This window comes from Balaenoptera ricei, chromosome 8 (assembly GCF_028023285.1).
Source record: "Balaenoptera ricei isolate mBalRic1 chromosome 8, mBalRic1.hap2, whole genome shotgun sequence".
Classification (NCBI taxonomy): domain Eukaryota; kingdom Metazoa; phylum Chordata; class Mammalia; order Artiodactyla; family Balaenopteridae; genus Balaenoptera; species Balaenoptera ricei.
Genome location: NC_082646.1, coordinates 72,500,105 through 72,516,636, shown reverse-complemented (window position 1 = coordinate 72,516,636; position 16,532 = coordinate 72,500,105). Strand labels below are relative to the sequence as shown.

At 43.4% G+C, this 16,532-nt stretch overlaps 1 protein-coding gene across 2 annotated transcripts in view; it reads right to left on the bottom strand.

Moving 5' to 3' along the window:
- The window catches only part of INSC (INSC spindle orientation adaptor protein), a 120,878-nt gene that overhangs the window by 39,994 nt on the left and 64,352 nt on the right, over window positions 1-16,532 (bottom strand). For both annotated transcript variants that reach the window (XM_059929571.1, XM_059929572.1), the window contains exons 6-7: window positions 7,976-8,089; window positions 1,980-2,105 (exon numbers count right to left, since the gene is read on the bottom strand). In XM_059929571.1, the coding sequence (XP_059785554.1) occupies window positions 1,980-2,105; window positions 7,976-8,089 (240 nt within the window). The remainder of the gene's footprint in view (window positions 1-1,979; window positions 2,106-7,975; window positions 8,090-16,532) is intronic.

The following is a 16,532-nucleotide window of genomic DNA, read 5'->3' as shown; positions in this document are numbered from 1 at the left end:
ACTGGGCATTAGACAAGCAGACGGGGTCCAAATCCTGGCTCCAAAACTTATTCTGTGATTTTAGGTGAGTCACTTACACTGGCTGAGACTCAATTCCTCGTCTTCAAGGTGGAGATATGAATAATGCTCACCTCACGAGGTTCTGGTGGGTTAATGAAGGGAATGCGTGTAAGGGGCTAGCTCAGCATGGAGCACTTAGTAAGCCCTCAGGCGTCGAGTGTCCCCCGTCCTCTTGCTTAGTGGGTAGGGGCTGGCTCCCAGGCCGGTGGCCCATCTGGCCTGGGAAAGATGCATTGGCGCCCTCTGGCTTTGGAGCCCCGCGGGAGAAATTGCCTCCACAGCCTTCCCAGCTGCACAGGTTTTCACTCTGAGCAAAAAAAGCCCTGCTGTTTTCCTTCCCTGGATTGAGGTTTTCCTGCTCTGCAAACTCTCTAAAGCCAAGAAATGCACAGCTTTTGGAGAACTGGCGATTCTAGTCCCTTCTGCCTTTTCCTCCCCTTCTTCCTGCCAACCAGCATGAAAGAAGATGAGAAACAAACGCGTATGGCCATTTCCCACTGTCTAAGGAAGAAGATTTTATGGGAGAAGAGAGGATTATTCAGCACATGAAGCTGGAAATGCTCAATGCATTTACTTCATGGAGTCTGTCTGTCTCGCCACTGCCTCTCTCCTCCATTTTACCGCCTAAGCAAGCACACACATACAAAGGCTTCTGACCCCATGGGAAGGGGGCACTCTGTCCAGAGGGCTGGCACCAGCTCCTTCACCACTTTGCTGTGTGACCTCAGACAAATTACTTCCCCATTCTGAGCCATAGCCTTCTCATCTGTAAACTGAGCAGATTTCCCATGCACCCTCCATCCTCAGCTAAAAGCACCTCAGAGCCTGTGATCCTGTGACTCTGTCCCATAACCCGAGCAGATTTAGAAAGAGGCAAGGTAGAATGTAAAACGACCATCTGTCTAGGAGTCCAGACCAAAGTAAAGAAGCTGAGGGTAGGGTGGACGTTTTCTGGGCAGCCAGGGCCAGACTGTGGGACACGGGTGCACAGGAAGGGGAGCAGTTTGCTTGTCCCATCCCCTTTTAGACCAGTCACGAGAACAGACTCAAGGTACCTATCCCTCACCCTGCAGGCACCACAATTGTCACCGGGTCATACCAGGCCTTTCTATCTCTCTTCCATAAAAAAAATTCAGCATCTTTCCTTGAAATGTGGTTGAGAAATCCCCAAGTGTCAGCACTAGCCTCCCAACCCTCCTGCTAACATCCCTGAGGACCCATCTGCAGGCTCAGACCCGCTCAGGCACCAGTGTTGAAGCAGCCTCAGCCCTACAACCTGGGGTAATTGGGAGGTGGTAGCTGGAATCGGTCACGTTGCCCTAGGTTGGCCTGGAGCTAGGCACCTGGGACTGTCAAGTCACCACCTTCTCTCCAATCGTGGCCACCCCCAGTGGTGTTGACCCATCATGCGCTTGGACTCCAGTTTCCCTTTCCCTTACCCAAGCCGTCTTTGGGTGGAGCCCACCTGCTTGCCCAGGCACCCATGCCCACCCTGCTCATGCCTATCCTGTCCCCGGAGGACCTGGATCCTCTTCCTTCTGCTTGGGTCCTGCCACGAGAGAAGGACCAACCGCCCTTAACCTCGACACCCCTCCCCACCTGACTTGCCTGCCTCCTGCTGTGTTCCCCCCCACCTCCCACCCCGCCCCACCAACCAGGCTCTGTTGGCCACTCCACCCAGGAAGTGCTGAGTGTCCCTCTGGACCCTGCCTTTCCCGCTGAGCTCCTCAGTCTTGGCCCCCTTCATGTCTTCATCAACCACAGTCAAGATCCCAGCAGCCCCACATGAATGATGCCTGGGAACAGGAGGGACTTGGGAGACTTGCTCTTGCCAGACGTCCACCAGGAGGTCGCTCTCCCCATTCACCCACCCGCTCAGGGACCTCAGGCCCCGCCCAGCCAGCCAGCTGCGCCCTTACCTTCTCCAGCTGGTGGACCCCCTCCTCCACGCAGCAGATGGAGGCCAGCGTGCGGAGCGCCTGGGGGTACAAGCACCGGAAACTGTCCTGCCGGCAGACCTTGAAGAGCGCCACAACCCCACCCTCCTGCCAAGAAAAGGAAAATGTCACGTGAACTCACCGTGTGAGCTCTCCAGGGGCTGACTCAAGAATTACTGATACCCCTCACTCAGCAGGTGTGTTTTGGGGTCTGTAGGGTGGCAGAATAGCCACCCCAAAATATGCTGCTTTAGTGTAAGGATTATTTTGATTTGAAGGCAATTAAGAAGAAGCAGATACAAAAAAAGATCTCTGTCCTCTCCCTATTTGACTAAAAGCAGGACATAAATTTAAAAAGATTATACCCTTTCCCCTCTCTACTAGGAAGAACAAGAGTTAATCGCTGGAGACAATATTAGACCCTTATCAGCCTGGATTCGGCACCAGAGGAATCCACATAGCAGACTTCAGTCTTTATCTACTATTAGTTTCCCATATATGTGTCTTCCCACAATTTGCCACCCCTAGAGAGTCAAGGTTCTCTTCCTCTGTCTTACCACTTCTCTAAAAATGTACTGTTCCTTTGCTAAGATGCTACGTTAAGCCCAAGTTCTAACCAACCCTTTGAGTTACTCACCTCTGACCGTTCCCATGCATAAGTACAGTGCAAGTGCTAATAAACTTGTTTTTTTTTTTTCTATTGTTAATCTGGCTTTTGTCAGCCCAATTTCCAGGGCTCCAGCCAGAGAACCCAGGAAGGTAGTAGTAAAAAAGAATGTTTCCTCCCCTCTGGTTTCTATACACACACACACACACACACACACACACACACACACACACACACACTCCCAATCTCCCACACATGTTACAGTGAAATGCCAGCTCCAGAAATAATGTCATTCTTGGTAATCTAAACTGGAGGTGAGGGGCCAGGGCAGGCACATGTGCTGGGGCCAGGCTCAACCCCAGTTAACACTGCTCCCAGACTCCTGGCAACCCCCCTCAGCAGCCGCCATGGAATAAGCCTGGAGTTGTCAGAAACAGGTTCTAGAAACAAGTCTGAGGCAGATGGAGGGAACCGAAACCTAGATGCCTCGTGCTGGTTCTCACTATGTCAGTGACCCCCTGTTACTTCTCAGATGCTCCCACCACCATGGCAGGCACACAAAAAGGAGCTTTATTTACATCAGTACTATAATTCATTTCCATTTGGGGGATGGGAAAAACTAAAGTCCAGATGGGTGAAATAATCACCCCAAATCCACACTGGTCTTGTTTTCACTCCTTCACTCCAATTTGTAAAAGGAAAAGAGAAAAAACCTTTAGGATTGATCAGCCGAGCTCTTGAATGTGAACCTGCACTTTTCCTTTCTGAGACCTTGTGGCGACCTCCCAGGAGAAGTCTGAGAGGATTTCTGAGAAGAGTCTGGGAGTGAGGCGCTCAGCCTAACTGGACATCTTTATTCTGTAGAAAAATCACTGAAGCCGCCTTGGCTCCCAGAGCAAAGTGAGAGAGACCAACAGATCACAAAGGCGACTCACCACACGTCCAGCAAACTGGTGGCAACCCCACCGTGGGCATCCACGTCCAAAGCAGGGGAAGCTGGCTATCCCACAACTGGCTTTGCCCTGTTTCCTCCCTCTCCCCTTCCCTGAGGGCTGGAGGGGTGCCTAGGAGTGGCAGCAGGAAAGAATGCATGAGCAAGTGGTCTGAACTTGGTCCTGAGGGGCACTTGCCTTTAACCGCACCACTCCTGGCTCTAACTATGCCCACTGCCCTCGGTTCCCCAAACTGAGAAAGATGTTACAGGAAGAAGGAGGTGGGTTCAGCAAAATTACCATCCCCAATCAGATTTTTCAGAACTCTCTCAACAAAAAATGTACTATGCACAAAACAGGCTCTGTTCTGTGTCCCCAGGGACGCAGCAGTGAATGACTGAAAGGATCATGTATGAGCAACCAGAAGAAGCAGCAATGACCACTACGGCCCAGCACAGCCTCGCTGAAATGTCACCCCAGATCTCCCATTCCCCGCACCCCACAATGACAAGCCCCGGGCCCTGTGCAGTCTAAGAGTTTGGCTACCCATCACTGCAGGGACCAAGATGAAAGTATCCAATTCTGGGGGAGTTCAGAATTTCTGACATGTTATAATATTCCTCCTTCCTTTCAGGGTAGTTTATTTGGTGGGAAAGGGTCATATCTTAGGACCAGTAAATTTGTTCAGGCAGCACAAAAATATTAATGGTTTATTATATGCCAGACCCTCTGCTGGGCACTGCCTCAGTCCCCGTCCATGCCGAGCTCCTTGTCTGGCAGACAACGTTAAAAGCAGGAAGAAATCTGGGTAGCTGTGCATTGAAATGGGGAGGGGTTGCAGGGTTAAAAGAGCACAGAGTAGGAACTCCTGACATAATCTGAAGGGGGACAGTTATAGAAGGGTCAAAGGGTCACTTAAAATGATGTGATTTTAAATGCACATCATTACTCCAATAAAAAATATGCTCTGGTATGGGGACAAGACACTTACCCCTCTGAATTCTTTCTCCACAGTCCTTTATCCCTGCCTGCCTACTTTCCCACGGTTCCTGGGACATCCGATAAGGGTTCCACATAAAGACCTTACCCAGAGAGTCACTGACATAAGATCAAATTACTCTTTAAAGTAAGAAGAAAGAACAGGAGTCCTAAAGTCTCCCTGGCCAGCCTTGTTGGCTATTAATGACCTCCCGCCAGATGTAAATATTTATATGTTTATATATGTATGCATGTTTATATGTGTGTGTATTTAATCATATATAGTACAAATCTTATTTATATATGTACAATGATAGATAGATAGATATTTACGTCTGGAGCAGACAATGAAGAAACGATGCCAAAGAATGGGAGGCAGAGAGCCAGGATCAGTGTGGCAGCCTTCCTTTGGCTCAGGAGACGCCAAGTCTAGCATAACTATATTTAAGCCTCTGCATCCATTTGCACTGGATTCTCATTACATCCTTTCCCAAGCCTGTGAAAAATGGTCTTCTTAGCATTTTTAGCTACTAGGAGAAGAAGGGGGGAATCCTGAACCCAGACTGAGGGGATTCTGGTTCAAATCCTGGCTCTGCTGCTGGCAATCTTTGGTTAACAATGGGGTCGTTCCACCTAGAGGGGTGGGATAGGGAGGGTGGGAAGGAGGGAGATGCAAGAGGGAAGAGATATGGGAACATATGTATATGTATAACTGATTCACTTTGTTTTAAAGCAGAAACTAACACACCATTGTGAAGCAATTATACTTCAATAAAGATGTTAAAAAAAATTAAAAAAAAAATAAAAATAAAAACAAACAAACAAAAAAAAAACAATGGGGTTGTGACAGCTACATGACTCAGCTGTTGAAGGAGCAGTGAGTTAATGTTGTGAAAGGGCCGAGCACCCAGTGAGGGTGGACCTGGACAGCCAGGTTGGGATCAGGTCACAGAAGGCATCCTGGTTAGAAGGGTGTCTCATACCCTCATGAAAGGTGCCCCAAAGGCTGGAATATGTGGGAGGGAGAGGAGATAGAAAGTGAGACGGAATGTGAAGCCCCCATCGAGGACCGAAAAGAAGCACTCAGCTTAGAGTGGGACCAGGAGCCTCCTGAGCTTGCAGAATCACACTTTTGGCTGGAGCTTGTTTAATTTTATAGAAAGCTCTGGGCTCAGAGCCCAGCTGTATAATGGTATGCATTACTCAGACAGGCTCAGGGTAAGCTGTCATAAAGCTGGAGGAGGCCACTTGCAGGGTGTGTAGGCTGGTGGTGGGGGGAGGATAATAGAGGAGCTGGAGTGGCAAGGAGCGGGTAATTTCAACAACGCACAGGGGAGTTTTCTGTGCTCTGCACTCAGGAAGGGATGGGATTATTTGCCACCACCGTCATAGGGAGGACTGGGTTTATTTCCTGGCGGCCAGAGGAACCCAAGGGGTTGAGAGGATAGACCTCAGACAGGTTGCCCAAATCATCTCATGGGGGTAGCTCAGATGGATGAAGGACCCAAGGACACACCACACCAGGCTCCAAGGAGGTGAGTGAGGAAGGCCACTGGGGGAAGCTGCCCCACATCTGTCACCATATTGGGCATATTTCCTGAGCATCGGAGGTGAGGATGCTGTTCAGGGCATACCAGGAACTCCCAGCGCCTTTGTCACTGTCAGGACTGGAAACCCAAACATTGATTTTGCTGGAGGACCTAGTCTCGCCATCTTCCAGGCTGGGAAGATGGGAGTCATCATGGAATCATCTCTCTGCATCAACCCTCCGTCTACTCTCCCCCAAGGACTGGAGACAGAAGAAGGTTGAGATTAAAATTCTGGAGTCAACAGATCTAGTTAAAATCCCATCTGCATTTAATGTGCATGAACTTCTCTCTGAGCCTCTGTTCCCTTATCTTAAAAATGGGAATTATTATAACACATCATTAGATTATCGGGAAGATCAGATGAGATGATGAAGGGAAAGCTTAGTGCAGTGTTTGACATATAGAAAGGATGCAGTAGATAATAAAGGTTGTGGAGAGGGGAGGAGGGCGAGGGAGGATGGGGAGGAAAAGGCAGACAGGAGGAAGAGGAGGGAGCCGGGCTGCTGAGAGGCAGATCAGGACAGCAAACAAGAGCATAGCCTTTGCTGTCAAACAGCCAGGTTCAAATTCACCTTGGCCACTTACTAGTGGAGATTTTTAAAGCTCCCTAGTGATGCTAATATGCCTACAGGATTGAGAACTTCTGAGTCACACTTTGGCCCAAGAAGCTGAAGGGTCAAGGATTGAACCAGAAGTCACCACTGTGGGCTTTAGGATCATGAACTCTGAATTAAAGAGACTTGGGTTCTAATTCTGACTCCACTCTTTAACAGTTGTGTGACCTTGAGTAAGCCTCTCAAACCACTTCCTCAACTATAGATGGGAAAAACATGCTAACTGCTTGTTAGGATGATTTTATGATTTAAAAGAAATAACGTTTGTGAGGCATTAAGCACAGTGGGGAGCACCCTCAAACGTTAGCTATTGCTGTTGCATACAATTTACTTCTCCCGTGACCAGAGTTGACAAGCATTTACCCTGCTCTTCCAGATTTCCTTAAAGGCTTAGATCAGTGATTCTGAGAGTGGCCATGCCTCAGAATCCCCTGTAGAGCTTATTAAAATGTGGATTCCCAGGTCTTACCCCAGGACCTCGGTAAATCTTGGAGGGCGGCAAACCATTTATGTTGTGTTTTCCAAAAACTCCCTGAGGGACTGTGATGCAGAGTTAGGACTGGGAACCACAGAGCTGGAGCATCTTCTTGTGACTGGCATCTTAAGTCTATTGAAGGATATAACTTTGATTCCAGTTAGATCATTATTCTATCCCCAATGGTAATGTCATTTCTCAAGTTTAAAAAAAAAAAAGAGGCAAAAATAAAACAGAAGGCCTTAGCAAGCCCCCTAGGGAGCTACCAATTGCCTATATTTGTTCTAAATGTTTGGATCCAACACTTAGAAGGAGTGCAGGGGCAAACTGACCATGAAGCTAATGAATTACAACTCCCATGTTGTTAATGAAAACCACTGCCCTCAATTTTGTCTTTCCTTCATGTCATAGTGCAGTGACAGCAGGCGTTTTTAAGATCCAGCCAAGAACCTAAGTTGGAAGATATGTTTAGTTTGGGTTTGGTGGGATATGTGAAGATGAGGGAGGAGGGTTGATATTTATAACAGCCACCACGTGAAGAAAGATGATAGAGGCTCCAGGGGCACCATCTTCTTGTCTCAAGTGGGAAATGAAATCAGAGGAGTTAGCCACTATTAAAGATGGAGACACCAAGGCCCAGAGAGGGGAGGTAACTCTTCCAAGATCACATAACAAGCAAATGCTAGAGCCAGGACAGGCTTCCTAAGCCAGCTGTCCCCGCCAAACTAGCTTCCTCACACTCTCCCCAGGCCCATCACCTTGGCCCCCATCCATGAAGCTCACCTTGGCTATGATGCGGCACAAGGGAGCCCCCTCCTGGGTCAGGCTGAACAGGTTCCCTGTGGTGGATTCTGTGGTGTAGATATTGTCCGAGGCATCGATTTTTCTCACCAGTGCCTAAGAAAAGAGAGCAAAGTCTGATGGTTACTCACTCATCTACTTTCTGCTCATCTTCCTTAATGGAATACTCAAGAGTGTCCTGAAGTCTGTAACCCTGCCCCATCTCCACTACCCCATGATGGGGTAACTTAGGGAAAGACATGAGTCAGGATGAGGTCTGAGCTACATTTCAGAAATATGGGATAATTTCATACCCCTGGGGCATGGACAACCAATGCACCCTGCTCTAGTCAATCAGAAAATCAGCTCTCATCACTGATGGGCTCAGCAAGCACCTTTTTGCTATTCTACTGCCTCCTGATGAGAACAGAAACCATCGGTGAAATAAACAAACCATCAAGTTGAAAACCAATGAGTTGCTACAGATATAACCAAAGAATTTGCTCATTTTGGATGGCCGTTAGCTAATGGCAAAGTCTAGCTGGGTGATGGGTTCAGGAGATGAGTCAAGAGAAACATTCTACTCTGCAGTATCTTCCTGCTCAGAGGACATTTGCCTTAGGTGGACAGCCAGGCCAACACAGCAACCCAGAATCCTGTCAAAGAGTGGGTAGCTCAGTGAGGAATGCCACTAATTACGGCTGAAGGATCTAAGGCTGGTGGTGAGAGGGCCGGGAATGACCAAGCACAGGACCCTGGGAGGCTCAGGAAGAAGAGCAAATGGAAAATTCATCAAAAATGGGATATGAAGATTATTCCTAGAAGAGTTTAGCTTATTTCTGGGAAAAAGCTTTTCACATAACTTGAAACCACTTCATAATCAGCCATTTGTTTTGAAGGTTGTGATTCATCAATTATAGATGACTCCTACCTGCTAATTAATGTTCATTGCTTGAGTTTCTCCTGGGAGGTGTGGAGATGGAGACTGGAGAGACTTGCCTTTGGGGGCCTCGTGCGAGAAAGTAGGACCTCTGGGAAGCCACTTGTGCAATTTCAGTTGCCGTGTTTATTTTAAAATATTAAAATGGATTTGTTTCAAATTCATACTGGTGTTATGGAAAAGACACAAGGAAACTAGGAGATCTGAGTTCCAGTGCCAGCCTGCCTTTTTTAACACACTATATTGATGAGGAAGTATGTATATGGTTAAAAGTATGGACTCCAGAGCCAAACTGCCTGGGTTCAAATTCTGGCTCTGCCACTTCTAAGCTCCCTAGAGCAAGTAACTCAGCCCTTCTGCACCTCAGTTTCTTCATCTGTAAGATGGCAGAAATAACAGTGTCTATCTCTTATGGTTGTTGTACCCATCTTTTAAAGTTGCTAATATATATAAAGAACTTCTAAAGGTATCTGGCACACAGAAGCAAAATAAAATTCTTAGCAGTTTTTATCTTGAGATCTTGGGCAAGTGAGATAAACTCCCTAGGCCTCAGTTTCCCCATTTGTAAAATGTTTTAAATTAAAGGGGTTTGAGGCTCACGGTAAATAGCTCTTCCATTTTTCTTCTTTATTCAAACTCAGAATTCTTCACACATAGCAATATGCCAATCTTCTACATATAGCAGTCTAAGATTGTGTGTAATTAATCCAACTATATTAAATATAAAAATTATTTCCTAAGATTGGATAGATGCCACTTGTAAGATATTTAACAAAAAGTAAAATTAATAACCAAGATTTGTCACTGCAAATCTGTATAATGAATGTACTTCTTAGAATCATTCCCTATCTTTGCTGTAAGCAGTTATATAAGTGATGTCAGTGCTAACATGAAAATGCAGATTTCATATACTTGGGTCCTGTACCTAAATGATAATTACCTAATGTTCCTGATTAGTGTTTCCACTTGAAGTAAATTAGCATTATGTTAAACTATTCAAACCCACTGTCTTTTGCAATCATTTGCTGCTATTAGACCATTTATGTCTGAGGATAATTTCTTGTTAACGTCTATACTCACATATACCATAATTACACTTCAGATTTGTCTCAGTGAGTCAGCTCTCTGACAATGAAAAGTTGTAAGCATCCTTTTCACAAGGATAACTTTGGAAATATAAGAGATCAAAGGCACCACGGAAATCATCAAGGCTCTAAGTATCACAATGCGTCAGAGCTGGAAGGCGTCAGAGCTAGAAGGGCTCTCAAAAGTTTTGTTCAAGATTTCCTTCCGAGTTGAGAAAACTGAGACACAGAAATCTGACCAAGGTTACACATACATTACATGGTGGAGTTAGACATTAACCCCTGTGAATCTGACTCCCTATTTGCCAAAGTCAGTGAATCCATGTCCCTCAGTGCCGGCAGGACCTCCCAGGGACTAGTGGAGATGAAGTCTCAAGACAAGGAGGAAGTCCAGCCTCATGAGCAGCTCTCACCACACTGGAGCACAGTTCTCCACCCTGGCTTCCATTAGCATCTACAATGTTCTACCCTGTGGCAGCCAGAGCTTCTGCTGCAGGGGGCAGAGCTGACTGAAAGCCCCACCTGGATCCACCACCAGGTTCCTACCGAGGCCACACTTCCCCTGAGCTACTCCCAGCTGTGACTTAGCACAGCAGGGGCACTGTTGTGAGTCCATGACTGCAGGCAGGGGACTCCTCTCACAGGTGACTTTGGCTTGAAAATTCCATCTCTTCCTACTCAAGTCATCCCCCCCCTTTTCCTTCTCAGTTGTCAGCCCTGCAACATGGTTTTCCTACTGCCTTCTCCTGCTTCCTTCCCTTTATCCTTCATAGACGTTTCTTATCAAATCCTATCTTGGTATTAGTTTCAAATGAACACAGTCTCTAAAATCAAGTTTTTTCAGGTAATCGAGGAGGAATTGGTGAATTTTCAAAACTATGCTTCACCCTCTATCATGAGAAGAGTGGTGAAAGAATGGAAACAAAATAAAGGAAGATAGACGGATGAAACTGAATGACAGAATTTTTTTATGACAGACCAGGCAGATATGAAACAAAAAAAATAAGATCTTGAAGAACAGGAGAAAGGGATTTAAAAAAAGAAAAAAAAATAAGGGTTAAGGAGATGCACACAATCTAACTACTCTAAATAAAGAATTTGAAAAGGGGAATATATTTTTGTTTCTCCATCAGAAAGAGTGACTGCAGCCCAGTGAAATTTATCAGCAGGGGTAAACTCTCAAACATCAGCCTGGAATAAGTTCCTCAGAAGGAGGCAGGAAAATACTGTGAAGCCTCTTTCTAAAGCTTCAGATAGAGACTCCATAGTTAGATATAGTTAGGGCAGCCCAGCCATGCAAAGGGATTACATATACATGGGTCGATTAAAGATGGCCACAGATTCTTCGCTACTCCTCTCATAGAGAGGTGGGTTCTAATTCCCCCTCTTTTGAATCTGGGCTGGCCTCAGTGACTTCCTTGACCAACAGAAGCCAGCACTCGGTAGAAGTAACGTTTCAGGACTTCCAAGGCTAGGTCATAAGAAACCTTGAAGTTGCCACCCAGGCTTCTTGGAACATTCTTTTCAGAGTCCTAAGCTACCAAATAAGAAGTTTGATAACTCTGAGACTGTCATGCTGGAGATGCCGTGTGCCATGTGTAGGACCCCTGATCAATTACTCTCAACTGAGACCAACTTTCCAGCCATCCCCTCCAAAGCACCGTACATGTGATGAAGCTTTCTAAGACTCTCTAAACCATCTGCCAGCTGAATACCTCCAAGTGACCTCTGCTGATGCCACATGGAGCAGAAGAATTACTCAGCCAAGCCCTGCTGAAATTCTCTACCCTTAACATTGTGAGATATAATATTCAAAATTGTTTTACGGTTGTTTGTTGTGCTAATAGAGTTCTAGATACAGGACAAAATTACAGAGATCAGCATGAAATATTCAAAGGATTACTAGATAAATTTCAAGCGAAAAGGTTTTAACATAAGGATATAGTATCGCCTGTGTCCCAAGAGAACGTTTTGGAGAAATGCATGAATTAGGACTTGGAGAAAGGCTCAGAAAGACTAGACATAATAAAGAGGAGACAGACAAAATAATAACTGAATCCAGGCTTGGATTAGCTACTGGTCTGATGGGAAAATATCTCCTGGGTGGGAGTATCCAATTTAGAGAGGCAAAAATGGATAAGATCACTTAGAACTAAAGGTTTAGGGCAGATCCAGACCTTAACTGATTTTATTTCTTCCAATAAGGGAAATCCTAAAATCTAAAAGATTACTTTTAGAAAACAAAAGAATGTATCAGAAAGGAAAGAGGAGTCAAAGTGCGAATGCTGCTCAGATGAGTAAATAGCGCTCATTCTGTAAGTTAGATAAGGAAAGAGACCCACGTGAGAAGCAGGGCAAAAGGTGAGAAATTCAGCTGAGTCTCCCTGAAGGGAGTGGGGGATTAACAGAGGAGAAAGAAAACTGCAGACATAATTCATTACTGGGGGAAAAAAAAAAAAGATGTAGCAGAAAAATGTTATTCAAGACTGAAATATTCAAAGGGTATGGGAAGACGGTGTTCTGAGAAGCACATGGCAGAGGGACGGGTTCTCAGTAGGTGCATAAGGCAACAGACTTCAGGAGCATAACGAGAAAACCCATCCTAGAAGACAGGGTCTTAAGGCCTAAGCAATCCTCAGCGAGAGGCAGAGACAACAGCCATATTATAGAACTAGAGTGCCTGTGTATCCTATGTCAATTTTTTTTTCTCATTTAACCCTAAAAGAATTTTTTTAAATATATGACCCCTTGCACATTTTTAATTTGACAGGTAAAATTTTGCATCATAAGTTTAAAGAACAAAGTTGGAAAGGATGTAATTTCCAGCAGACTATAAATATTGACTAAAATAAAATGATTACATCACTCTTTTAGATGTATCCCATGAAATCTAAATACCAAAACAACTTGATACCATCATCATCCATTTAAAATTACATGAACAATCTCTTTAACATTTGAACATTTTGCATCTTTTCTTTTCATCTTTAAACTTACATTCCCATTTCCATTCTCCCTCAGAATTTTATCTTAATGTAATACATTTAAGTTTCAAAGTATTTAATACATTTAAGTTTCAAAGTATTTTACTGATCACACTTAATCATGCTTATCATTGAAATTTGAAATTTTCTTTTATTTCCTGTGACTATAAGGCTCTAAGTGTTTAAAAATAATCTCTTCTTGCTCGAATTAGTGTTACAATTATCATCAGTACAATTGGTCAATACAACATAGATGATAAATTTTGATAATTATAAATCATAAAAATTAAACTTTTATCATAAATATATCTCCTAATGAGATGAATGAGGCTTTGTAAACTTTTCTGGTTTTCTAATTCATTTATCCATGATTGAATATTGGCTTAATGCTATATTTTTAGATGTAAATCCTGAAAAATCTTGTTCCCATAAATCCCGTGAAAAGAGGAATGGGAAGAGTATATATAGCCAAGTTGCTCACCCTTTGAGCACATTCTGAGCTATGTAATCACATAGTGATCTATCATCAAACACTATTTTTAATGGTCTGCCAGCTGATAATGCCTACAAATTGGTAGAAGCAAAGAATTGGAAACCATTTGACTTGCAAAACATTTGTCACCCAATCATTAGTCATTCATTCACTTATCTCAATTTCTGAGAAGAATTCCAGAAGTACTTTACCAAGACATATTAAGTAACTCTTAATTATACCCACTACTCTTTCACTTAGAGCACCTTGGATTATCCAAATTATTCAGAAAGGATTAAGAAAATCAAAATATTATTAATTTCATTAACAATACAATATTAATAAAATATTTTTGTGTGTTTCAAATAAAAAAACTTGAAGCTATTTAATTTATGAAAAATTTAAGAAGCTAATTAATTTATTTAATTTATGGAAAATATCCACCCTATGACCTAATTGGCAAAGACTATTCTTCAAGCCAAGCCAATCAGCCAAGTCAACTTAGCTTTTTCTCAATATAGACCTGACTTCATTTTTAATTAAAAAAATTTTAATATGTATTCCAAGAAATGCTAAAAAATGCTGACAAATAATTTTGGAAATCATTCTGTAAGGAGAAATGCTAAAAACTGTCAATATTAAAATAATACAGACTTAAAATTTGATTTACTTGTGTATATTCCAAAGCCAAGATAAAACAATTTATTAAACTTTTCATAATGCAAAGTAATATATAGCTAACATCATAAAGTAATTATAAATCTGGGAATATGATAAAAGCCACTGCATTCCTTCAGTAAATAGATGTGTATATGTATTGAACTTTGGTGTTTATTTCAGGAAATAATTAAATAAGGTCTGAGAATAAAAATATCTGAAATCATTCGACTGTTTTTTGTAGCTCTTTTTTTTTTTAAGGTATTTTTTTTGATGTGGACCATTTTTAAAAATTTATTTATTTATTTATTTATGTTTGGCTGCATTGGGTCTTCGTTGCTGTGCGCAGGCTTTCTCTAGCTGCGGCGAGTGGGGGCTACTCCACTGCTGTGCACGGGCTTCTTATTGTGGTGGCCTCTCTTATTTTGGAACACAGGCTCTAGGCACACAGGCTTCAGTAGTTGTGGCACACGGGCTCAGTAGTTGTGGCACACAGGCTCAGTAGTTGTGGTGCACGGGCTTAGTTGCTCCACGGCATGTGGCATCTTCCCGGACCAGTGATCAAACCCATGTCCCCTGCATTGGCAGGCGGATTCTTAACCACTGCACCACCAGGGAAGTCCTTTTGCAGCTCTTATGATCAAACTTCACTACGTATTTAAAGGAGAAAAGTATTTATGTTTAAATCTAATTAGTCCAGCTGCCAGCAATTAATTATGTCTTTTGCTAACAGAAAGTAGAAATTAGTGTAAATATTTCATAAAATGTTGTGACAAAATAGTCTTTAACTGCTGCCTTAAATAATGTGCATCAAATCTGAAAAGAAAAATCATGCAAAACTTGTATCTGTGACTTTTACCCAGTCTATCTTGAAAAATGTGGTCTTTCTCAAAAATATTCCAGTTACATTTAAAAGAATCATTATCATTAACCTTTAGACATCACTTAGAGTTGAGCATAAGATACAGCTGAAAGGAATTGCTTGCATTTAAAAAGTGCTCCCCAAAAGCCATTTTGAGTGTTTGATTTGTCCCACTTGTGCTCTCTTTGCTTTGTCTAAGGAGAATGTCCCTCAAGAGCTATGCATGATTTGAGAATAAATGGAAATAGAAGGGATAAGATAAATTGGAAACTTTCACAACCAACCCTCCAACACACACACACACAGACACACACACACACTACCATTCTACCACATTTTTAGATTCAGAAAATCTGCACACTGGACAAAATATACAATTTCTAATGCTTTTCTCAACAGAAATATTAAAAACATGGAAATACACGGAGGCCTAAAGGTTTATGGTTCATGAATGTAGGCTTATTTTTTGTTTTATCTCCGCATTTGCACTCCAAGGTTTTTGCAAAAAAGGGCAATGCACTATAAGATTTGGGATGGGTGAGGAATATGCCATTCTTTTGGAAAATAATAGAAGGGCTAGTAAAAACTGTGTATTATTAGGAGGATTGTTTCTAGGAAAGAAAACAAATGAAAACTGAAGATCTGGAAATTGATTTCCTTAAAAGTATACGTGCTTGCATTTCTCCTAGGAAATCTTTTGGAACCCAGAGAATGCAATGCATCTGAAGCAGTAGACCACTGGCCCAAGTCACTTCAAGCAGCCGAAATCAGTGTAGCCTGGGGCGGCAGAAATGCAAAGTTTGGAGGGGAGCTTGAAATTAAGAAAGTTGAAAATGCTGGATGGCAAAGAATGCAAATCAAACCAAGTCCTTGTGAAGGAATTACAAATGCCTGGCTTTTTGGGAAGAAGAAACGTATCACATGCCCTTCTATGAAAAAGGAGACATTTTTCTCCCATATATGGTAACCATCGTACCACATCTAACCTGTGGTGGATGCTTTCCCCGGTGAATGTATGTTCACAAATCCTTGTGGACTGTGGACAACTGAAATAAACTGACATCCTGTTGCAGATGCAACCCAGACAGTATCTGTCACCCACCCTCTTTCTCTCAACTGCAGATGAGTGTCTGTTAAGGTCTTCAGCAACCCTAAAGACAGAGTCTTAGGAAGACATGTTGACTGGAATTCCTGCCCTAAGGATTGAGGATTGGCCTGTTTTAACTTCCTGTGAGTGTAGCAGTAGTGCTGTGATAATACTGTGTATCCAAGGTACTAACTCTTTGGACCCTTTCAAGTATCGTGGGGAAAGACCAGTACAAATTGAGAAGCCCTGAAGAAATCCCTCCCATTGCTGGAGGGACAGCCTGGGCTGCAGCTGCCCAAAGAAACATGAATCCACACACACACACACTGGGATGAGACCCTCCTGGCTAAGATGAGCAGAGTAAGAAAATTAAAGAGAATTCTATTAACCTAAGAATCGGGGGCTTTGAGTTATTCCTAAGAGTAAAGGGATTCAGATTTGGGGGTTTTTTGTTTTGATTTTCTTTCACTTTA